Source organism: Hipposideros armiger, unplaced genomic scaffold (genome assembly GCF_001890085.2).
Source record: "Hipposideros armiger isolate ML-2016 unplaced genomic scaffold, ASM189008v1 scaffold_940, whole genome shotgun sequence".
Lineage (NCBI taxonomy): Eukaryota > Metazoa > Chordata > Mammalia > Chiroptera > Hipposideridae > Hipposideros > Hipposideros armiger.
Genome location: NW_017732290.1, coordinates 378,971 through 403,517, shown reverse-complemented (window position 1 = coordinate 403,517; position 24,547 = coordinate 378,971). Strand labels below are relative to the sequence as shown.

Sequence of the window (24,547 nt, the reverse complement as noted above, 5' to 3'; positions counted from 1 at the left end):
GTGTCCCTGGCAGGACTGCTCTTCGCCTGGAGTGACCTTACTCCCGCCCTTACCACCCTCCATGTGGGAGAAACAGCTCAGCCGCCCACCCCGCCAGAGGCAGATGGCCTGACAAGCAGAGGGGCTCCAAGTCCCCGGCACAGTCCTTCCCACAGGATAGTCCAAAGAAAACTGGACACAACCTGAGATGGAAAAAGTAAACAAAAGCAAGCCCCCGCCGCCCCACCCCACAACGGATTCCATCCAGGTCAGTAAAGATTCCAGCTACCCTTCCATGCCAGGGACACCACAGCCACCAGAGACCGATGGGTCCTGGGCTCCGTGCCCACAATACAGGGGTGGTTCTCCAGTCTGAGTGAGTCGGCCCTGTCCTTGTCCCCAGTTCCCTGCCAAGGACACCTTCCTGTCTGGTCATGAGTGATTTTGCCAGAAAGTGAGTGAAGGAAGGGAGTGGGGAGCAAAGACTCTGCAATCCACTGAACCCCCGACCCTGTGGGTGGGAACCCCTGGCCGCCAGGAGCAGCCTCCCAGCAAGGGCCCAGTGAGGACTCCAGGAGCACGGGGGACCAGCCTTCCTGCTGGGCAGCAGCTCTCCTGGGTCTCCTGGATGCCTCTTGGGCAGGAGGCTGGCCCTTTGGGTACCAAATGAGATAAAGCTGCCTCCACCTTCTGCTTCTAGAAACCCGCACCAACTCCGTGCCAACCCCATGCCAACCCCACTGCCCCCTCCTGTGAGGGACTGTGAGCAGACACCCCAGATCCAGCACCAGAGTCACTGTGTAGCATCAGGAGGACGTCTTTGCCCTGCTCCTAGCCTGCTTGCCAATGGATGACCAGCCTTGGCGACAGCCTCTCTTTTCCTGAATACAGGATCCTGGGGGGAGAAGATGGGCAGGGCACCCCTAGTAGGATCCTATGGGGAGACCTCATCTGGCAGGGGAAATCAGGGAGGACTTCATGGAGGAGGTGGCATTTCAGCGAAGTCTTGGGCAAACCTCAGACAGGAGAAAACAGTCCAAGTGGATATTCCCAAGTAGAGGTCTGAGGACAGACGGAGGCTCTGAGAAGAGAAAGCTCAGGGCCCCAGGATGGCGAGTATGGGGGCTGTGCAGACCACACAGAGAGAAGGGACAGGGGAGGTGGAAGGGGCCGGCTCCCAGGATGAGCACCCTGGCCTTGACGCTATAGTGATGGAGAACCAGAGCCACTTCCGACACAGGAAATGGGACCCCCCTGGCTTCAGAGAGGAAAGTGGTGAAATGGTGGGACCTGGTCCAGGCCTGGTAAAGACTGAGCCCCTGCGAGACTTTCACTGGTGGGGTTGGCACCTCCTGTTGTCATTTCTTAGGAGACAATGGAGGCCGCATTTTCTCCCCTTTCACTACCTCAAATGTACTCTCTGCCAGTCTTGGATCCTGGCACAGAAATGGGCAAAGCAGCCACCCCAAGAAATGCTAACCTTTCCCCTGGCCTCTCCCTACCTGCACAGCCAGCTCCTCCTGGCCTGTCCCACCCCACCCCAAGGTTTGCTGCTCTGCCAGAGTAGGACAGGAAGTCCCCTCTGGTCAGGGCCAAGTCCCCTCTGGTCAGAGCGGCCTCTGCCGGCCTGATAGCACTTGGTCCTGTCATTCTCATCTGTGGTTGTGGGAGTGGCTGGGATGGGGCGTTTAGAAACAATACACTCTAGTCCAAGTGACTGAGGTGTGGACCCAGGGGTAGGGGTGGGGCAGCCTGGCTGGCCAAAAGGCGTGAACTTTGACCTGCAGGGCAATGAGAAGGCCCGGCCTCTTCGGCTGACACCAAGTGACCCTGAATTTGGGGAAGGGGTGCAGAGCTACAAGGCCAGCACAGGAGAGTTGAACACCCCACCGGACCCAGGCTGGCGTCTAGGCTACACTGAGAATTGGACTATTGCGGCCCTTGAACAAACCCGAGCAGGTAAAAATCCCTCCGCAGAACCCCACCAGGAGAGCCTGATGCTGGGCCTTTTCTTCCTGGGAAGTTCCTATGTAACAGTCATGGCCTGGCAAGAGCCCACGGTTGTCTTGGGTCCAAGGTTTCCCAGGTAGGTGCCCTTTTCTCGGATCCCTTTGAAAAATGCTCATGGTGGCGGTGGAGTCACTCAGCCCCAAGCCAGACATCACCTTGGCCCGGAGCGGATACCAGCGGAAGAACTGTGTTGTGCTATCTTCAAAGTCCCACGTGGCCAGAGGAATGATCACTTCTCCAAGAAACACCCTCCGGGCGAGTGTGCCCAGGTGCCACACGGACACCTGCAGTCGCCGGGTCACCAGCTGGGCAGGCTCCACCTGGTACTGCAAAGGCGGAACAGAGCTGGTCAGCCTGGGCTCCCAGGGCCACACGTCCGGGCCCCAGGGACGGAAGTACTGGAAGATGTTCCAGGAGCGTTCTGCTCACAAAACAGGATCAATTTCTAGTTCTTCAACTGTCACAAGCACTTTTCTCAAAACTGGCAAAAGATGTTTCTTACACCCCGAATCTGACTCTGGTGTCTTGCCCCAGGTTGTACGAGCCTCCAACGTGATAAACAAAAGGGTAATTCGAAATCCAAAATATTCACAATATACTGGATAAAACCACTGGATAAAAATTTTAGGTGATTTATTTGAGATTCTGCATGTATTGTAAATAAGGTAAGCTTTAAAAATCAATTTCTATAATTGAATATTTCTCTAAAATATAGTCAATCCTCAATTTTACCTTATTTCATAAAATGTGAAATATCTACCTACCTCTGTGTAGTACAAAATACCTTAATTAAATTTATGAGGGCCGGCCCAATGGCGCGTTGGATAAGAACTGGCTTGGGACGCCACTGGGCCCCAATTCGGATCCCACATATGAGGGCCAGTGATACCACCTTCTACAGCTAAGATGCTGAACAACAGCTCAACCTGGAGCTGGGCTGCCATGAGTTGCTAGCAACGGCCGTAGGCTGCAGCCCCTGTGGCAGTGGGTTGCCATGGGCTACCGTGTGTAGCCAGCAGCCAGCGTGAGCAGCCAGCAGCCGCAGTGAGCGGCCGTCCAGAAGCTGGGGACTGATCTGCCTCGCCTGGGAAGAGTGCAATGATGGTGCCAACTTGGGCCAGTGAGGCAACGTCCTCCACAACTAGACTGAAGAACAAAAGGACAGCAACTTGTCTGTTCCCCTTCCCCCAATTTCCGAGCACTGTTTCCATCTCCCCAATTCCCCAATTTAAAAAAAATTCTTAAAAAAAAATAATAAATTTATGAGCAATTTTGATATCAGCTTATAATGTGTGAGGGCAAAAGGCTTTTCAAAGTTCTTTTAGCAGGTATGTGACCAAAGCCATCTGACGACCAGTCGCTCGCGACTTGCTACTTACTGGAGCAGTCCCAGACCAGCAGCGTCTCAGGCCCTGCACGCCCTAGCTGAATCAGAATCCACTTTATTTTTAATTTTTAAATCCCTTGGGGATTCCTATGCACATCAATTTTGAGGACTGCGAGCTAGTCCATGGTGGGTTATCTAAGCCTCAGTTTCCCCATTGGTAAGTGAGGTTTCTAATACCTAGCCAGAGTAGGGGCACAGAAAACAATGGCCATTTTTATTACACCAATGGGACCCTTGTGCCAGCTGCCCAGATGGCCCTTTGCTGGGAGTCCCCAAATGCCCCCTCTCACCAAGGAAGTCAAACAAAGCTCTCTCCTTTACAGCCTGACACCGGGATCCCTGGGCTAGCCATGACTGGAAACATCTCCGAGAGCCTGGACTGCTTCCAGCTCAGGGCCTCCCACTCCGAGCTTTCTACAACACCAGACATCACCTCCAACTCTCCCTGCTAAATCCCAGCGTGAGGCAGCCCCTCCACATCTCTGCCCTCAACCAACAAGTCATGTTTCTTAGCACCGAAAAAGGGAAACGCAAACAATTCCTCTATAAAATGTTTTCATAAAATGACTAATTTTTTTTTCTTAAAATAAGAAACCTGGGTATGCAGATATATAACAAAGGTGCATTTTTACAAAGATAGTAGCCCAGGAGTTTAATTTATAGGATGCCCTGCTTGAGAATACTTCCTTGACAGTTATAAAAATTCAACAGGACAAACCGAGTTTAAAAATTGAGAGGCAGCCAGGCTCCTTTTCACCATTTTCTTGGAAATCATTCATCAAAAGCCATTCTCAAGTCTGGCTGACTCGGCACTTTTCCCGTACAAAGGCTGGAATTTATTTTCTACCACTCGCCACTGATTGACAGAGCCCTGCAGAAATGCATAAGTGTCTGCCTTTATATTTAACTGACTCAAGCGTTTGGAAGAACCATCTGCTGGACTTCGACCCTCTGTGCCCCGCCCAGGACGGGGAGACTCAACACATAAATATTTGCCCAGCAAGTACCTTCAAGGTCTCCTGAAAGGTTGGGTCCACCGTGTTCTTTTGGACTCCACTCTTGCGTTTTCCCTGGGAGGATCTGTCAGGCAGCAGATAGGTCTTCACATACCTAGGAGCCAAATGCAGGCAGGACAAGGTGCAAGTTCAGAGGCGTGCATGCAAGGTCAGGAGGACGAGAATCACACATCAGCGATTTCCTTGCCCTGCTTCCGGCGGAATTGGAGGTTGATTGAAAGGACTCAGTGGCCACCACTGACAGTGAACAGTGACAGTGCTGGGTACACAGCTCCTGCTTACACAGTCTCTGGCCACCACCCCTGGAATCTACATTGCTCATCAGCTGCCATCTTGGGGCCCCACGGTGGGAGGCCATGTGCCAGCTTGTCCTCTTTGCACCTATCACTTCCCCCCAACCTCCCCCCCGCACACACACACACACACACACACACACAAGTGGACACGGAAAGTGTATGCCTCACACTTGGCTCTTCCCTACGGGCCTCCAAGCCTGGCCTCCTGACTGCTGAGGACCGGCACTCAGGAGCCCTCTCCACTGAGTCTGGAGGCCGCAGCTCAGCTGGCAGAAGCATCATGAGAGAGGCAATCTCTCCACCAGCGCTCTGCCCATCCCCTGAAACCCTGTTCTAGGTTGGTCCCTCCGCTCAGGTCCCAAGACTGCCCTTCCTGGCTCCTCTCGCAGCTTTATTGATGGCAATGACGCAGCTTGCCCAGGCCCGATCCCCACAGGCTAGGACAGGCGCAGCTCTCCCAGAGCCAAAGAGAACAGTCCCCCTCCCTCCTGATGCTCCCGTCTCCCGCCTCTTCTTCTCTGTCCGTCAAACGTCTTGGAAAAGCACCCAGGCTCACTGTCACCAATTCCTCAATGCTCATTTACTCTTAAGTTGCTGATCATCATCAGTTCTCACACAGGTAGAATGGGCTGTATAAAATATACCTGCAGAGCTTAAAGCGTTATAGTGAAATACACGCCCGTGTATCAAGTTGGTTGATTGTGTTAAGTCCTCCATTTCCTGACTTATTTTCTGACAGGTTGTTCTAGCTATTATTGAAAGTGGGGTATTAATATCTCCAAGTACTATTGTAGAACTTTCTCCCTTCAATTATGTCAACTTTTGTTTCACATGTCTTGATGGTCTGTTATTAGGTGCACAGACATTTATAATTTTTTCTTGCTATATTAAGTCTTTGATTAATATATAATGTCCTTTTTCTTTTGTAACCTTTTTGATTTAAAGTCTATTTTGTCTGATATTAATATAGCCACCCCTGCTGTCTTTTTGGTTACTATTTGCATGGAATATCTTCTATTAATATTTGTGTCTTTGGATCTATGGTGAGTCTCTTGTAGAGAACACAGAGTTGGAGCTTATGTTTTTATCCATTCTGCTAATTTCTGTCTTTTGATTGGAGTCTAATTCATTTGCATTTAAAATAATCACTGATAAGGAAGGACGTCTGTCATTCGTTATGTTTCTAGCTGCCTTATAGCGTTTGTGTTCCTCATTTCTTGCATTACTGTATTCTTTCGTGTTTAGTGATTTTTTTTGTGGTGAAATGTTCAAATTCCTTTCTCATGTCCTTTTGTGTATGTCCTATAACTATTTTCTTTGTGATTACCAAGAGGATTACATTTAGTATCCTAAAGTTATAACACACTAATTTGAATTTATCTCCTCTTAACTTCAGTAATATTCACAAAATCTGCTCCTTTTCAGCTCCATCTTCACCTCTTTCCATTGATGTCACACAATTACATCATTATACATGGCATAACCAAAAACACAAACTAATTCTTTAAAATGTGAGTCTCTTAAATTATGTCAAAAACCTACTGTGAAGTTACAAAGAAAAGTTATAATAATAAGGGACTAATATTTTTTTAATACATTAGTCTCTACAATGTAAAAAACAAGAAGTGGAATTACATACAATTGTTTCAATAATACTAGCTTTAACAATTGCCTGTGTTTTTACCTTTATTGAGATCTTTATTTCTTCACATGTCTTTGAGTTACTGTCTAGTGTCCTTTCATTTCACCCCATAACACTTCCTTGAGCATTTCTTATAGGGCAGGTCTCGTGGTAACACACTCAGTTTTTGTTTATCTGAGAATGTCTTAATTTCTCCCCCACTTCTGAAGAACAGTTTTGCTGATTACAGGATTCTTGGTTGACAGGTTTTCATTCTTATAGCATTTTGAATATATTGGCCTTCTGGCCTTTAAAGTTTCTGCTGAGAAATCTGCTGAGGATCTTATTGAGGCTTCTTTGTGTGTGATGGTTCACTTCTCTCTTACTGCTTTCAAGATTCTCTTGGTCTTTCAAAAGTTTGTTTATAATGTGTCTTGACGTGGGCTTCTTTGATGTATATATTCATGTATGTCATCAAATTTGACAAGTTTTCAGCTGTTATTTCTGCAAATACTCTCTCTGCCTCTCTCTCTCTCTCTCTCTCTCTCTCTCTCTCTCTCTCTCTCTGTCTGTCTCTCTCTCTCTCTCTCTCTCACCTCACCTCCCCTTTCTCTCTCTCCTCCTTCTGAGACTCTCACTTGATGCTGCCCCATTAGGTCCCTTAGGTTCTGTTTGCTTTTCTTCAATCTTTTTTCTTTCTATTCCTCAGACTCAATAAATTCCATTGTCCTATCTTTAAATCCACTAATTTTTTCTTCTACCTGTCACATCTGCCTTTAAATCCCTCTAGTGAATCTTTCATTTCAGCTATTATAGCTTTCAGCTCCAGAATTTCTTTTTGGTTCCTTTTTAGGTTTTCTGTCTCTGTTAGGTATTTCTATTTCTATTAGGTATTGATAATTCCGCTTTATTCATACATCATTTTCTTGACTCTCTTTGAGCAACTTTAAGACAATGTTTTAAAGTCTTTATCTAGTAAACCAGCCATCAGATCTTTTGGGGGGACAGTTTCTGTTGATTTATTTTTTTTCCCCTTTGAATGGGCCATACTTTCCTGTTTCTTTATATGCTTTGTAATTTTTGTTGCACACTGGACATTGGTGTGTAACAGTGTGTTAACTCTGGAAATCAGATTCTCTCCATCCCCAGGGTTTGCTGGGGGTTTTTGTTATCATTTTGTTTATTGATGCTGTGCCAAGGATCAGCCTGAAGTGTAAACTTAAGGTCTTCTCATGTTTATTCTGAGCCTTTCCCTGGGCACGCATAGTCACTTTCACATTTTCCTTGCACATGCAGTTACTTTTGAATATCCTAGTCTATAGTATCTAGCTTCCAAAGGGGAAAAATAGAAAATTGAAAAAGGGAGACAAATAAGGGCACTGGTCCTTTAAGCCCCCTGGAAATCACATCAGCCGGAGGGGGAGGGGATTGCAGCAACCGGTTGAGACGCAACCACAATGGCTGCAAGCCTTTTTGTACCTCTGTGATCAGAAGCAGCAATCAGCAATCAGAGAAGAGATCCCTGATATTTGGAGGACAGGCTCCTGCAAAGCTGTGTGCAAGCTGCTGTAGGAACACATGCACAGCTGACTGCCAAGGGGTTGGGGGTGGAGGACGGGTATCTGCTACTGTTCTAAGAGCTTAGATTGACCGATATTAACCCCAATTTACCATCCAAGTCTCCCCCTGGAAGTTGCAAGCCTTCAAAGACTCCAGAGTTCCAAAATAGTTACATCAGACAGATACTGACAGTGTAGTTGTTGTCTATGTGGGGAGATGGGTTCTTGATGCTTCCTACTCTGTCGCAATCTTTCAGATGACAGGAAGTTCCCAGAAGGGAAATCCTAAGTGGCTAAAGTGTATATGAAACGTTGTTTGTCTTTGTTAGTAATCAGGGAAATACATGTTAAAATAATAATGAGATACCATCTCACATTTATCTGTTGGAAAAAAATTTTAATCTGTTTATGGATTGTGTGAGACAGGATTGTAATTTTATTTTTCCTGTATGGGAAGTCAAATATTCCAATACTATTTATTGAAGTTCATCCGCATTGATTTAAAATAACCCCTTGATTATATACATTCCCATATATGCTACGGTCTATATTTGGACTTTTGATTCTGCTCTATTGACCTGCTTGTCTATTCTTGCATCAATAACACATTATTGGAATTACTACAGGGCTATAATAATTCTTGACACAGTCTTCTATTTTGTTTACTTATTTTTTACAATTGTCTTGGTTACTCTTGGACTTTTACTTTTCCATATAAACTTAGAATCAGCATGTCTATCATCTTATGTCAAAACAGAAAAAGAAACTTACGGATTGCACTTTTTCTTCTTATCCTCTCCATAGGCAAGATTCCTACAGGCCTCGATACATATTTCCAAAGAATAGGTTTTGAAGCAATAACGAATGGCAAGTTCTATTTCTCCAGTGACATTAGCGTTGTCAAAATTGCCCATCTCTGTACAAGTGCTGTTAATGCTAATTAAACTTCCCTGAAATCAAGAGTGACAGATATAATAAATTACAGTTAATCAATTCTTTTGCAGTTTTGATTTCAAGACATCAGATAAATCAAAATTCACACAGAATATGCACCCTGACTCACATTAAGAATACACCCACTTGGGGCCGGCCGGGTGGCTCAGTTGGTTAGAGTGTGTGCTCTTAACAACAGCGTTGCTGGTTCGACTTCCGCATGGGATGGTGGGCTATGCCCCCGGCAACTAAAATTGAACATGGCACCTTGAGCTGAGCAGCTGTGAGCTGCCGATGGGCGGCTGGGTGGCTCAGTTGGTTAGAGTGCGTGTTCTTAACAACAAGGTTGCCAGTTCGACTCCCACATGGGATGGTGGGCTGCGTAACCCCCGCAACTAGAGTGACTAGAGTGGCAACTGGACTTGGAGCTGAGTTTGCGCCATCCACAACAAAGATCGAAGGACAACAACTTGACTTGGAGCTGATGGGTCTTCGAAAAACACAACATTTTCCTTCCCCAATTCCCCAATAAAAATCTAAAACAACAACAACAAAAGAATGCACCAGCTTGTAATTTGCCAAAATAAGTTGCCACATATTCTGACCGAACAAGATGTGGAATCCTCAGAAGGTCCTATATTGCCCAGATATGGTCTTTGCCTCATAATAAAGGTTACACAATCTTATTCTTTAACACAAATCACTTGGGATGAAGTGGACTGTCTCCTGTGCAAGTCTGCAAAGATAACTCTCTGGAGGCAGATAATACCCATGGCAGGAATAGCCACTAGAAAGCAGCATCATGCGGGGGCTAAGTGCCTGTAAGTGGGACTCAGAGAGAGCTGGGTTCAGGTTCTGGTTCTGCTACTCATTAGCTGTGTCAAAGTCTAAATGGAAAAATTAATACAGGTCTCATAGGGCTATGGTGAGGAGCGAAAGGAATAAAGTATGTTAAGTATGCAAAGACATCTATAAATTGTGTTTATATTTTTGTGGGTACCAATAATGAGAAACAAAACTGCCATCATAAGTTAGGGCATTCTAAGCTTAGATGATGTAGATAGGTAGCATGAAATGCCTGTGCCTGGAAGACAAAACAAACTGCCTAATCGCTTTTAAATTTGCTTAAATATTTGCCACCGTTTGCATGCAATCAATTTCAGTGCTGACTATAGAAATAGGGAATCTTAAATGATTTTGACTTCTAATTCCCACTTAGTTCCTCCACACTGTAAAACATCCTGGAAAGAAACTGAGAAGCAAGCCTGGGGCTTTCTCTCTCACTAGAGAAAGATAAAAACCAAACCAAGAACTCATTAGAGAGGGACCCGAACCTGAACTAACTAATGCCAAGAATACAACCACCTCCACCACACCTAGTCCCTGGCTCTGAAAAATGTAATCTGCCAGCACTCACATATCTGTTAGAATGGAAAACAATATTTTTTAATTTTACAGACTCAAAAAGGCATGGGGCGGTGAGTCAGCACGAACAAGTGAGTTTTCAAAAGTGTGAAGATAGCAGCTGATGGATAGGAAAGTTTGGCAAAAGGCGTGAGCTGCTTGAGAGAAGAACAAGGTGAATGAATGGAGGTGCTAAAAAGTTCTGATAATTAAACCGGCATTCATCATGGGATTTCACTTCCGGCTCGCACCAACTCTTCTGCCAAGAAACAAATAGAGAACGGAATTCAACGACAAACAAACCGCGTCAAAGCATTGTGGAGATACCAAGACAGCCAGGGAGCAAGGGTCCAGGCGGCTGAAGAGAAGCAGCACAGTGAGGTGAGCCTAACCTCGTGAGCTGCGTTCCCCTTTGAGGCATTTGTCCACATGGAAGCAGCACAGACAGAAGACGAAGCCAAGCTGCCCCAGTGGCTATGTGGAGCAGACGCCGAGCGAGCCTCCAAGGCTGTGAAGGCACCACGAATTTGAGACATTCCCAAAGCAAGGGGAAACACACTAAGTGAGAGTGACACTGGTCACTGCTTTCCCCCCTCAAGGTATTTTCTGGATTGGAAGCTGCCCCTGAGAGGCTGAGAAGCTTAAAAATGCTTTCATATTTTACTAGAGAGAAATAGAATTGGAGTTCAAGCCCACCACAGGGGAAGGGCTTGGTAACCTCCAGACTTTTCAGTTGGGACCCCTCAAAGTCTTTCTTCCTCGGAGTAAGAGTCAACTGGAAACGGACCTGATCTCACAAAGATTGAAACCCAGCTTTGAATGAGCTCAATACCAGATGGATAAAGACTATGTGCCTGCGTTCAAGCTGTCTGCTGGACGCACAGGAGCGTTCTCTCAGAGGGAAGATGACGTCCATCTCTCTATTTTACCGGAAACTCCATGAAGGCAGGGATCTGCACACTTCTACGCGATCGTATCTCCAGCACCCAGCTCAGTACCGGGCTCACGGTAAATCCTCGGTGAGTATTTAGGAAGCGAATAAACACAGCATTTGTGGTATTTTGATTTTAAAAGTTCTCTATGTAAATGTTATGGCATAATGGGTTGTGCTGCCTTGTGCCTAAAGGAGCAATAGAATTGAAGTGAGAACTTGGGTGGTAGTCCTAAATGTTATAACTTTAGTTAAGTCACTTAGCCACAGATTCCAGAGCAAAAATATTTTTAAAATAAAACTACATGGAGGCATATCATAATAAAATTGCTGAAAATCAAAGACAATGAGAAAAATCTTAAACGCAGAGGCAAAAAAGACATGTTACCTTCAATAGAGGAGGAGGATGGGACCCCAAGTAAGTATCGCTGGGCAATTGGCTTCTTCTGTTTGGCGGGGAAAGGAGAGTAAATTGGGTGCAGACAATGGGATGTTAATTTTGGCATCAGGAAGATTAGAGAATTCCAAGCTGATTCTACTTTTTCTTGTAGAGTAAGGAAGGGAGTAAGTTTGTTGAGAATCAGGGGGAAGTGTGGGGAAGAAGGTTTGAAAAGAGGTTTGGAAAGTCAGCAGAAGATGCGAAATGGTGGTTGAGAGCAGGAAACTGAGTTACCCAGAGAAACACATCAGGGTCAGGTCTGTTGGCACTGTGGGGGTGCGTTTGGAGTTGGTGACACAGTAGGGCAGACCGAATCTCTGTGCACTCACACTGGGCATCCGGTCTGCCCTACTGTGTGTGCAGCTGTTCAGGTGCGGTGTGGAGAAGGTATGCTGCTGGCTTATCCAGCGTGGCACCCATGATTCTAAAGCATGCAGGAAGCACTTAATTACTCAGCCTTCATTTTATAAGTAGATAAGCAGAGGTCAACACAGGTTGAGACCCACCCAAAAATTGCACAGCAAATCAGGAGGAGAGCTGGAAGTGGACCTGGGTCTTTAATTCAACAGATGGTAGTATCTCTGAGTAATTCAACTGCTGCAACCTACTTAGCCCGGGAAAGTACAGCCTCAGATAAGGAAAGGACAGCAGAGCACGCCCTTCGGTCAATCGCATTCCTTCTGAGATAACCCCATGGCTCTCTACCACCATTGGCCTGGGAGGGTTTTCTGGTTCTATCTTTCCTGTAAGCCAGAACACAATTTTCCAGCAAGTCGAAACTTTGAGCAGCAAATGAAGACAACGGGTCCTGCCCAAAAGAGCAACTAAGAACTCAGCCTGACTTTCATTAGCGCCACTGGTGCTGTCTGGGTTTGAAAGAAAAGTAAATCTGAGCAAGAGCAAAGAACAACCCAAGGCAGGCGGCAAGCATGTGGTGACCTCTGAAGGTCACAAGTTATCTACTGTGACCGCAAGCCAGGCCCAATGCCCTTTTATTTTATAAAGGTAGAAAGCGAGGAGTCAACTGAAACCCCAGCTATACTAAAAAAATAAAAATAAAAATAAAAATCAGTCCTAATCAGCCAGTGCAGGCCGAGGGCATTACTGCAGACTGGCTCAGATGGCGGCCATGACACCAGACAGACTTCCGGCGCTGGGCCCTGACACTTATGGCTGTGTGACCTTGAGCAGTTTCCTTATGCTCCATAGCCTCAGTTTCCTCATTTGTAAAATGAAAATCTATTTCATAGAATTCGAAGGAGGCTCAATTAGTGCATATAAAAAGGCTGAGAACCATGCCTGTGCAGACTCAATTTATGAACCTTTGAAAATGCCAAACAATGTGGCTGTCCTTTGTAAGCTGAGCAAATCATTTCCTTTGTTTTTCTTTTCTTTCTGCTTTTTAAATTTTTTTACTGTAAAATAGATACTATATTAAAAGTTACATATAATGGATAAGTACAGTTAAGTAATAATTATAAAATGAACATCCATGTACTCACCACTCACCTTCAAAAAACAAAACAAAAACAAAACCAGGACCTTGGCAGTGTCCTTCCTTGTCCAGTCCCCTCCCATTCCTGTCCCTGAGTAAATGATGTTTCAAAATTTTCTGTAACTTCCTCTCTCTCTCTCTCTCTCTCTCTCTCTCTCTCTCTCTCCTCCCCCCCCTCTCTCTTTCGTTTATTGGGGAACAGTGTGTTTTTCCAGGACCCATCAGCTCCAAGTCAAGTAGTTGCTTCAATCTATTTGTGGAGGGCGCAACTCAGTGGCCCATGTGGGAATTGAACCGGCAACCTTGGTGTTATGAGCACTGCGCTCTAACCAACTGAGCTAACTGGCCGCCCCACTTACTTTCTCTTGATATTATGTTTTTTAAATGCATCTAGGTGGTCATGCATGGTTTTAGTTCATTGACTGTCACTCCCAAACAATTTTCCATTGGATGAATAAGTAATCATATATTCCTCCTTTTTTTATTCTGTTCTCTTGAATAAAAATACAATATGGGTAGATAGCTAAATAGGGTACTCTTAAAAAAGTCAATGCAGAGCTCTGAGCAACAGGGTTGCTGGTTCAATTTTTGGCCTGAGCTGAGCTGCCAACAGGTGGCAGGATGGCTCAGCTAAAAAAAAAAAAAAGGGTCGGCCGAGTGGCGCATTGGTTTAGAGCTGGCTTGGGACGCCAGAGGGCCCCAGCTCGGATCCCACATATGAGGGTCAGTGACACTGCCCTCCACAGCTAAGATGCTGAACAACAGCTCAACCTGGAGCTGGGCTGCCGAGAGTTGCCAGCAACTGGCGTGGGCTGCAGCCCCTGCTGCAGTGGGTTGCCATGAGCTACCGTGTGTAGCCAGCAGCCGCTGTGAGCGGCCGTCCAGAAGCCGGCGACTGATCTGCCTCAGCCGGGAAGAGCGTAATGATGGTGCCAACTTGGGCCAGTGAAGTGATGTCCTCCACAACTAGACTGAAGAACAAAAGGACAGCAACTTTTCTGTTCCCCTTCCCCCAATTCCCCAGCACTGTTCCCATCCCCCAATTCCCCAATAAAAATTCTTAAAAAAAAAAAAAAACTCAACGCAGCCAGAAAAATTAAAAAATGAAGAAAAATGGAGGCTTCCCAAAACTCAGTATGCTCTGTGTGATTGATGGGGCAAAGTTCCTACTTAGAAGTGACCCAAATGTCACAATAATGTCCTGCATTTTATGTTTAAAAGAAACAACTGGGAAGTTGGGGTTTTACTCCTTCAGTGATTAAAAATCTGGTCTCCCTCAAACTTATGCCAATCTCCTGCTGCTGTATAAGTTTTGGGAGCTCCAATGGGTAATCATGTGGTCGGTCAGCCCCACCAATCACGTCTTCACTGGCAGGGAAAATGCAAACTGCATGAAAATATTGATATAAATGCTTTCCTTCTTAGATTTATTAAAATACTTAAGTGTAAATAAAATTAAAAACCAGACAGGATCTTTCATATGATTTTTTTTTCGTCCATAGAAATGCTAAAAACTTAGCTACATATTTCTTGCCTCTTCCAAGCTCTAATTCCCTCTGATGATTGGGGTTGTTTTGTTTTGTTTTTAAGCAAATTGGGTTTTTTATTCCCACAAAATATTACATTTTATGAAGAAAATACAGAAAACACAGATAAGCCAAAAAAAATTTTTTTTCAGAAAAAAAGCATAATCCCGCCATTCTAAGGTCAAGATTTTGATATAATCCTTTCAGTTGTTCTGCAATGTCTACAGTACGATCACTTAATTTTCATAAATATGTGCTACTACAATATTATTTTGTAAACTTATGTTTTCCATATTAATATTCTTCAAATACATTATTTTTAATACTGCAAGGTATTCTTCTGAATAAATGTACCAAAATTTATTCAACAGTTGCCATATTTTGAACATTTTGGTTATGTAGGGGTCCAAACTGTCCAAGTTAGGCCTCTGTAGCATGTGGATTATTTTGAGCTAAAGGCAACGGAGACTCTGCAGGCTCAAGAGAAACTTCTGCCTCTCTTAACTACCTAGAATAATTTAAATCAGGGGCCTTGTCTATAATAAGAAATTAAGTGAGATAACCTTAGGCCGGCCTGGTGGCTCAGTTGGTTAGAGGGCGAGCTCTGAGCAACAGGGTCTACTGTTCAATTCCCACATGGGCCAGTGAGCTGCGCCCAAGCTGAGCTGCAGCTGAGCTGCCAACGGGCAGCCAGATGGCTCAGTTGGTGATAGCGCGTGCTCTTAATAACAAGGCTGCTGGTTTGACTCCCACATGGGATGGTGGGCTGCACCCCCCTGCAACTAGATTGAAAGCAGCAACTAGACTTGGAGCTGATGGGTCCTGGGAAAAACACACTGTTCCCCAGTAAAGCTTAAAAAAGAGAGAGAGAGAGAACATTTTGGCCTATCTATAGGGCAGGGCAAATTACTAATCACTGAGCATCTGGTCTTCTCCTCTTGCACCGACCTCCCCTCCCTTTGAACCTGAAGGTTCCTTACCTCACCTTCGCTCAGGATGTCATGTGCGCCTCATTTTCCCTCTCTGTCTCTGAACCTCTCATGGATGTGAGGGCTCTGACTCTTTCATGTATGTGGGGTTCCCATACATATGCACATAATTAAATTTGGTTATCTTCTCTTGTTAATCTATCTCATGTAGATTTAATTATTAGACCAGCTGAAAGAACATAGAAGGGTAGAAGAAAGTTTCGTCCGTTTTCGAAGTTATTTCCAATTTTTCAAAATTAAAACAATTATAAACAATGCTGCCCTGAACATCCATGTATACACATTTTTGGCGTGTATATTCATGATAATTTTTAAAGAATGTTTCCTGTAACTGAAATTGTTGGATTAAAGAGAACATGCATTTTATGATATATATTGCTAACTACCCTCAGCAGTTTATGGGAATGCCTACTGCCCACACCCTTGACGACACTGAGCTGTATTGTGTCATTGTTAAAATTTGCTAAAACGGTCCCCCATGTAGGGCTTGCTTTAATTTTCCACTGATTTAACTACTTGGGAGGTTGAGTGTTTCCCCTATTTATTGCCGATTTATAGTTCCACTTTTGTAAAAGCTTTTTCTAGTCCCAACGTCGTTTCTCAGAGAATATAAATGTCTCTAGTGATAGGCTACGTCTTTGGGCAAGAAAACAATGACTGGTTATTTGCTTTGTGAGAGTTTAGTTTCCTCTAACAAACACAGTTTGGGTCTAAAGGGAACAGGTTAGGATTAAACACATAATAATTCCGTCTCATGATGATAAATCTTCAGGGCACAACTCAGAAAAAACTTTAAAAGAAAGGGATAACAAAGTCTTACTGAGTTTGCACTGTGGTTTGGAGAAACTATCCTAAGAAACAGAGTCTGAGTGAGATAAGTACACTCACCTGCATCCCCTTACCCTAGTATCATTCCCCCTGACGCCAAGGCTTTCCAGGTGTGGGTCAACTGCAAATGAGTGAGGCTGGATTAGGGATGGGGTCAGGAAAACCACTCAGTTTAAGAGGTCAACCACTCCTGAGCGATGGTAGAGAAAGCCTGGGCTTTGACACGCACGGCCCCTGGGGGCAGAATCAGAGTTCTGCAGTTACCCGCTGTGAACCTCAGTTTTCATATTTGTGAAATGGAATAATAACATCCATTGACAAGATCGTTGTCAGAACGATTGAGAAGTGAAATACCTAGCTCAGTAGTTAGTGCATAGTAGTCTTTCAAAAAATGATAGCTAGGGCCGGCCGAGTGGCACGATGGTTAAGAACTCGCTTGGGATGCCAGAAGGCCCCGGTTCGGATCCCACATATGAGGGCCAGTGACACTGCCCTCTACAGCTAAGATGCTGAACAACAGCTCAACCTGGAGCTGGGCTGCCGTGAGTCGCCGGCGATGGCAGGTGGGTTGCCATGGGCTACCGTGTGTAGCCAGCAGCCAGCGTGAGCGGCCAACAGCCGCAGTGAGCGGCCGTCCAGAAGCCGGCGACTGATCTGCCTCATCTGGGAAGAGCGCAATGATGGTGCCAACTTGGGCCAGTGAAGCAACATCCTCCACAACTAGACTGAAGAACAAAACGACAGCAACTTGTCTGTCCCCCTTCCCCCAATTCCCCAGCACTGTTCCCAACCCCCCAATTCACCAATAAAAATCTTAAAAAAAAAAAATGATAGCTATAGGGCCGGCCGAGTGGCTCAATTGGTTAAGAGCTCACTCAAGAGTTTGAGCTCTGAGCAACAGCAGTTCGATGGCCCGAGCTGACCTGCCGCTGAGCTGCCAACAGGTGGCAGCATGGGTCAACTTAAAAAAAAAAAAAGATAGCTATGACAAGGATTAATCCAATCGTTCAAATATTTATTGGGTGCTATTTAAGTATCAGGCACTGCTCTGGGTTCTTAGGAATTACAATAGACAATACACAACAGATAAGCCAATTGTATAGCTGTAGAAGGTGATAAGCTTATGTATGAATAGATATGGGGCAGGTAAGGGCAATGGGGGTGCAGAACAAGGCAATAGGCAGACCTCCTTGGGAAGGTGACCTTGCAGCAGAGACGCGAAGGAAGGAAGTGAATGAGCTTGACGCCTGGGAGAGGGACCAGCCACAGAAATGCCCCAAGACAGGCGTGAGTTTGACTTGTTCCAGGGCCAGCGAGAGGCCCGTGAGTGGAGCGAACAGGGAGGGAAGGTGGTAGCAGGTGGGACGGCGGGTAGCTCATGTAGAGCCTCATGGACCGTTTGTGGGGTGGGTCCTAGCCTGAGTCTGCCTATGTGTTGGTTGCTGGGCATACTTTCATGGCTCTGGTCCTTGAAGGAGCTTGAGTCCAGTTGAGTGGGACCCTGGGCAGTTCAGGGAAAGCTGCTTCTTGGCGCTCTTGGAAGGTTTAGCCTCTGGGATCAGCCTCATCAAGGCTCAAGCTGACTGGATTCCTTGGGGTCCTTTGTCACCTGGAGCAGAGGCAAGACTTGTGGTGCGTCTGGGGAAAGCCCCCCAGAGGCCTGTTTCAAACCCGCTACAAGCTTCAACCCTAGGAGAGAAAGTTCTGGAGTCACCTTTTCCTACCTGGACCTCAAGGAAGTGTTTCCTCAGTATTTTGTCCTTTTTGAACTATTGTCAAGTATAATCAACACCTAGTCCTGAAGCAAGGTGCTGAACCACCCTCCAACACCAGCTCCCTGAAATACCCTGATAGGGTCCTCCCAGACGCCCACAACCTTCGGGCATCCAAGAAACAGGCTGGGCCTCCGCAGCCAGGAATTTGCCCAGCTCTGTGCCCCAGAGCAGATGGCTGCATTCAGCAGGAGTTGGGAGGGACCCACCAGAGGATTTGTGTGAACCCCATTTGCATTTGCATTTAAGAGATGAACCTGGTCCCAAGAAAGTGCACAGAGGCACAAACACATTTTGGATACTGTTCCAGAGAACCCTGGGGGAGCGCTTCTACTGCACGTGTTGCTTAAAACACAGTCTTAGCACCCACACTGGTGCTGTCCGATAGAAGTACAAGGTGAGCCAAATATGTCATTTAAAAATCTCCAAGAGTCACATTTAAAAAAAATAGAAAATAATGTTAATAGTATATTTTATTAATGAAATATGAATATATCAAAAATACTATGATTTCAACAAAAATTACTATAAAAGTTGCTGAGACATTTTACATTTTTTTCATACTTAAGTCTTCATATTTTTTATACTTAAAATCCAGTGTGTATTTTATACTCTCAGAAGACCTCAGTTTGGACCAGCCACACCTCAAGGGCTCAATAGCCACATGAGACTAATGGCTACTAGATTAGACGACACAGCTCTAGGCTGTTCAAGAATTCTTAACAAATGACACAGTTTACTCCAGTATGAAGTTGTCAGGGCTTGACCAGTGTTTCTCAAAGCAATTTGATTCTCAAAGCAATCCAGTGAAGTAAAAAGAACTTTGATACTTGATAAGGACTCTAAAGTTTAAAGTTTTTGTGATTATTTAAGATCATTTCATTAAAGAGCTATGACTGTAATTGAGGCCTCATGGCCCCTTATCCAAGCATCTATTATACCATGTATCACAATTTTAAAGTAAGCATTCATTTAATGTTTTTGAATAAGAAAATGAGTAAATAAAAGGCCTCCCTATAAGTAGACGTTACATTTAAAACATCACAAAATAATCTTGGAAAAGAATTACGAAGTTGGATGACTTTAACTACCTGACTTCAAGACTTCCAAGAAATTGCTAGTAATCAAGACAGTGTGGAATTGGCATAAGGACAGACAAAGAGGTCAGTGGAGCAGAAGAGAAAACCCAGAGAAAGACCCACACCCTTTGCAACAAAGACACCTGGGTCAATGGAGAGATAGGAGTCTTTTAAAACAAATGGAGCTGGAAGAACTGGGTATCCATATAGAAAAAAAGTGAACCTGAATATCTATCTTACACCAGTCACAAAAATTAATGAGCTGGATCAAGACCTACACATAAAGGTTAAACTTTTATAATGCTTCCAGAAGGAAACATAAGAGAATATCTTCATGACTTGCGAGTCGCCAAGACAGAGAAATAACCATCAAAGAAAAATCTGATAAATTAAACTTCGTCAAAATGAAAAAGTTCTCATCCAAAGACACCATTATTTATTATTGGTTACTCTATGTATATGTAAAAATGTTCTCAGTAAGAAGTTGTAAAAAAGAACCACCATCAAGGAGAGCAAGATTTTCCCCAGCTCCCAATCTAAGTAAAATATTACCTCTAAGCTCTATCGTCATGCTCCCGTTTATCCCACAAGACAGCATTCACTCCTACCGTTGCCGACCAACCCAATTTGACCTCATGATGACAACCACCCCTCACGTGTCAAGGGTATGAGACGGAGACTCACCTGTCTCAAGCCTCCTGAGAATAAAGTGGTGGGCGCTGGATGGGATGAGAGAGCTGCTTGCTTCAAAACAGGGTTAGTAGGGCGTTTGGGACTGTTTGAATTGTGGGGTTGCAGGATATCTGGTGCACTGACTTTCTGGAAAAGGAAACAAAAGTTAATAAAATAGTCTGCACCCCAGTTTGATTGTTCAAATTGTGGTGACTCCAGCTAGTATAGCCTGCATCTATTACCTGATGGCACTAATATGCAAACTTCCAGGTGTAAGAGGCACACTTCTGGGTGTGTAAACGTATACACACACCCGCGGGGGACCCCCCCGAGGCAGATATCACCAAGCTTTGGGACAGTCATGAACAGTGATGGGTGGGTTACTTATGGGTTAGTAAAAGTCTTAAAGAAATTGAAGTCCACATTTTGGCCTTCAAAATGATCTTTTCTTAAAAGATCATTTAATCATATGAAATACAATATTCATCTGACAGGCAGAGTTTTAGCTCTAATGTGCTCATAAAAAAAAGGAAATATCAAAATACATCTCTAAATCTTATAAAAATACTGTTTATAAGAAGTGAGTACTTCCTCTATAATGTATACAGCTGTGCTTTCCAATATGGTAGCCACTGGTCACATGTGGCTATTTAAATTCAAGTCCCACTTAATTGAAATGAAATAACATTAATAAATTCAGCTCCTTGGTTGCATTAGACACACTTCAAGTACTCAGTAGCCACATGTGGCCATGGTTGAAAAATTCTATTGGACAGTGCTAGTACAGAACAATAAACACAGCTGGCAAAGTGGGAAAACCTCTTTCTAGCTGAAAATACAAAGTTTCTGAATCGAGCCTTTTTTGTTTTTTTTGATGCTGGGTTCGAAGAGGAAATTATAACAGTCACACTATAGTCATAATTTTTAGGAATAAAAAACTAAGTGAGAATTTCAGAGAACAAATGAAAAGCATGACTACCTCCAAATTATTATTTTTGCCTTCAGTCCCCAGAACATCAACTCAATCCCATCAAACATTTGTTAAACAATACTGTATCCCATCCACCACTCTTACGTCCTGGGCTGGAAAGAGGAAGGAGAGAGAGGAGAAGACACAAATCTGTATCATTGTATCTCCAAGGTCTCCCTGGTTAGTAGGAAATAGACACACGATTAAAATCAAGGCACGAGCCAAGTCCCTGGTACACAGGAGAGAGTTTATGCCAGCAATGGACATCTGGAATGATCTTTAGTGGGAATATGACTTGAGTGAGGTGTTGAAGGCTGGCTGGGCAAAGACCCACAGGTAAGGCACCTGAGTTGAGGGGCTATCATGACGGTCAAGTTCAGAGCACATTCCTAGACCTGCTAGAGACCAACGCAGCTACAGGCTCAAGAGGCCAGGCAGAGACCTGACCTGAGATCACGCACACAAAGTGATGTGTGAGGTTGTCCAGAGCACAGGTAGCTCAGAGACATGGGAGGAGGCAGAGGGCTAGAAGGGACACGGATCCAACGGGAGGACTTCAAGAATGAAGGGTGTTCAAAGAGGAGAAGAGTATGAGGAAAAGGCTCACCTAAAATCAAAGAAATGCAAAAAAAAAAAAAATTAGTTGCCTCTCAAATTAGCAAATATTAAAATAAAAAGTATAAAGTTTAGTGTTGGCAGGAGTGCTGACAAACAGGCTACTCCTCTTCTAGTGGGTGTATAAACTGAGTCGACCTCAGAGGAGGGCAATTTGGCAACATGAATTAAAAGCCCTAAAAAGTAGCTGTTGAAAATGATAATATGTAATGTTTGATGTGGAAAGAATTAAAACATGTTAGATTTTCTTTAAAAAGTAAATTACAAAAGTGGGTATGTGACATGCTGCCATTTTTGTAAAATGAGTGTGTACCCCAAGAGGCCACCCCAGGTCACCCTTGTGCATGCTTCTTAGACCCCAAGAGAAAGAACAAAATGGAACTCATATTAATATGAAGGTTTGTACCTCCAAGATACTCAATACATAACTGTTGAATTCAGTCTTCTTTAAGGCAACATTGTTTTTGAATTAAAAAAAAAAAGAAATTGATGACACAAAGTTCTGAACAGGAACAACAGAACTATCTTTATAATAACGATCACATGGCTTGTCACATTCATAGCCAGGGAACACTATGCTTCTGGGAAGCCTTTAATGAAACTTAAATGCAAATATAAATATTTTGAAATTATAACAAAGTTGATCTTACTCTGAAGAACATGCTTATTTTGATTGACCAAGGAATCCAACTTGAAATTTTGCGTCACCTCTTTCCCAGTAAATCCTGAAGGGCATGGATGACTTTGTCGGTTCAGTGCCTTATTCAAGGGCATCAAGATGCAAATAGCAGCTTACCGATGCCATTGACATGGTCATTTTCTTTCCCCTGTGAGTTTTAAGTATTTCAATAACTACCTACTTTGGGCCAGATCGCAGAGAAAATAATTACCCTGAATGAGGTCTATTCTGCAAAGCGCTAAACTTACTATCATATACCAAAAGATCAATAAACATTAGGTTTGGTTTGATCATATAATGGAACCATGCAATACGTGTGTGTGGAATTTTTGCTGATCTTAGATAAGAGAAAGAAGAGGAACCCCCATGGCCTCTGAGACTGCGTCTGAGGGTTGCCTTGTATCATAAACACTCACTTGGGTATCAGAAAAACACCCAGGCTGGGCTGGGCCAAGAATACATGGTCTGAGCAATGTTAAAGCCCAGCTAAAGAGTAGACCCCCCTCTCCCGGGACCATTGGAAGCGTCACCGGCCCTTCAGCCTGAGGGAGAGGACCAAGTGCTTTAATGGGTGGAGCCCGTCGCTGCTGCCTTCCTTCTCTGCTGCTCAGCTTTTGCAGTATGACCAGCAGGTGGGGAAGGCGATGTCCGGGGAGCGCCAGGCCCTGGGCGGGCTGTGGCTTTAGACCTCAGGCGTCCATGAAAAACATCACACAGCACAAGAGGGCACAGAATGACATGAAGTCTCCATCTCCACCTCTGCCCTCAGTCCTTCTCCTCACAGATAGCCCCTCCTAACAGCTTTTTATGTCCCTTCCTGGTGAAAAGGTGTGTGTTTTTATGGCCAACATAGGTCAAGCACACATTAATAAGATGTACAGTAAAATCCCACTGAAATGCACATGAAATCTCAAAGGAGAGGTAAGAAAAGTCACTTCTTGAAGAGCCTGGCCCAGCTGCTTAAGTGAGGGTCTTTGCAGGGGCATTTTTGGAACACACAGTCAAGCTTGGCATGGAAGCTGTCCAGAGTTGTGTTCTCTGTTAACACCCCAGAATCCCCATGTGGCTTTAAGCAAGTAATCTACTATTTCTGCACCTCAGCGTAGCCACCTGCAAAGTGGACGCCGACGTCCCTGACTTCCAAAGGCACTGTGTTGTGAGCCTGACATTGGCAAGAAACTCCACAGTGTTCAGATGAGACGTGAGTGTAATTTGGGGGGCGCTCACCAGCTAAAGCATGTGTAATTGCAGTCTGACAAATGTCCTATTTAAAGGTATACTCTTTATACGTCAACCCAATAGTTACTTAGCATTTATAGATCATGCCATGATTGCTGAGCACACGGGCTAAACTGCTCCTGAAGGCAGCCACATCCCCTTCAGGTAAGGTGGGGAGAGAGGCCTGCAAAAAGTGGTGCGCACGTCCTGCCAAGAACATGGCCGCTAAGTGGGCACGCAAGGACGGTCCCCTACACATGGGGACTCTGTAGCCATGGCCCCTCCTGCCCCCCTCCCACTTCCACCCCTAACTCCCTCGTCGCATCCGACAACCTTGCAGGTGCCAGCAGGCTCGTTCCAGGAGCACATAGAGCAGGGACAGCAAACGCCACAGATGCCACTTACATCAGCTTCCGAAAGCCAAAAGCTAAGCCTGTGGATGCCTGGGATGTCCCACCACATGGCATATGGCGTCAAAACTGGGAAAGGTGCGGATGGGTCTACAAACTTCACTGGCGCCTCTGCTAGCAGGCATGACAGGTGTGGCCTATGCAGCAGGCCACTTCCCGCCACGTCACCCTCTCGGTCGTCTCTGCCCCAGTGTCCTCACCTTTAATGGGGCCAGTAACAGCCCAGACCCCTCAGGGTTAAAGGATTGTAAGAGTTAAACACCTGTTAGGGCTTTCCACTGAGAGAGGGCCTGGTACGTCCTTAACCCCTCGTCAGTGTTAGCATTACAGAGGCTTTGTCCCACCCAGGCGAGGAAGAGAATGATTTGTGCTTCCGGAATCACCCTCCTGAACCTTTTCCCTCCGTGGGCCTCACCTGTCCTCCTTATGCAGGGCATATAATGAAGAGGTTGGGAATTCAGAATTAAGGCTCATCCAAACCTGGGCTTTGCTCCTGGCTCCGCCTTCTACGAGCTATGTGATGCTAGACAAGTTGGTTAACCTCTTACTAAAGCTCAGGTTCTAGATCTTTATCATGGGAGTAAGACCCTTCTCGAGACTTTTGTAAGACTTCAATGTGGTAAGTACCGTATTTTCCGGCGTATAAGACGATTTTTTGGCCCTGAAAAATATGCCTCCAAGTGGGGGGTCGTCTTATACGCCAGGTACACTTCAGATAG

General features: G+C 44.9%; 1 protein-coding gene across 2 annotated transcripts in view; it reads right to left on the bottom strand.

Moving 5' to 3' along the window:
* Positions 1–24,547, bottom strand: part of SYTL3 (synaptotagmin like 3) — an 81,783-nt gene that overhangs the window by 3,825 nt on the left and 53,411 nt on the right. For both annotated transcript variants that reach the window (XM_019630771.1, XM_019630772.1), the window contains exons 9-12: positions 19,949–20,083; positions 8,640–8,818; positions 4,384–4,486; positions 2,145–2,315 (exon numbers count right to left, since the gene is read on the bottom strand). In XM_019630771.1, coding sequence (XP_019486316.1) covers positions 2,145–2,315; positions 4,384–4,486; positions 8,640–8,818; positions 19,949–20,083 — 588 coding nt within the window. The remainder of the gene's footprint in view (positions 1–2,144; positions 2,316–4,383; positions 4,487–8,639; positions 8,819–19,948; positions 20,084–24,547) is intronic.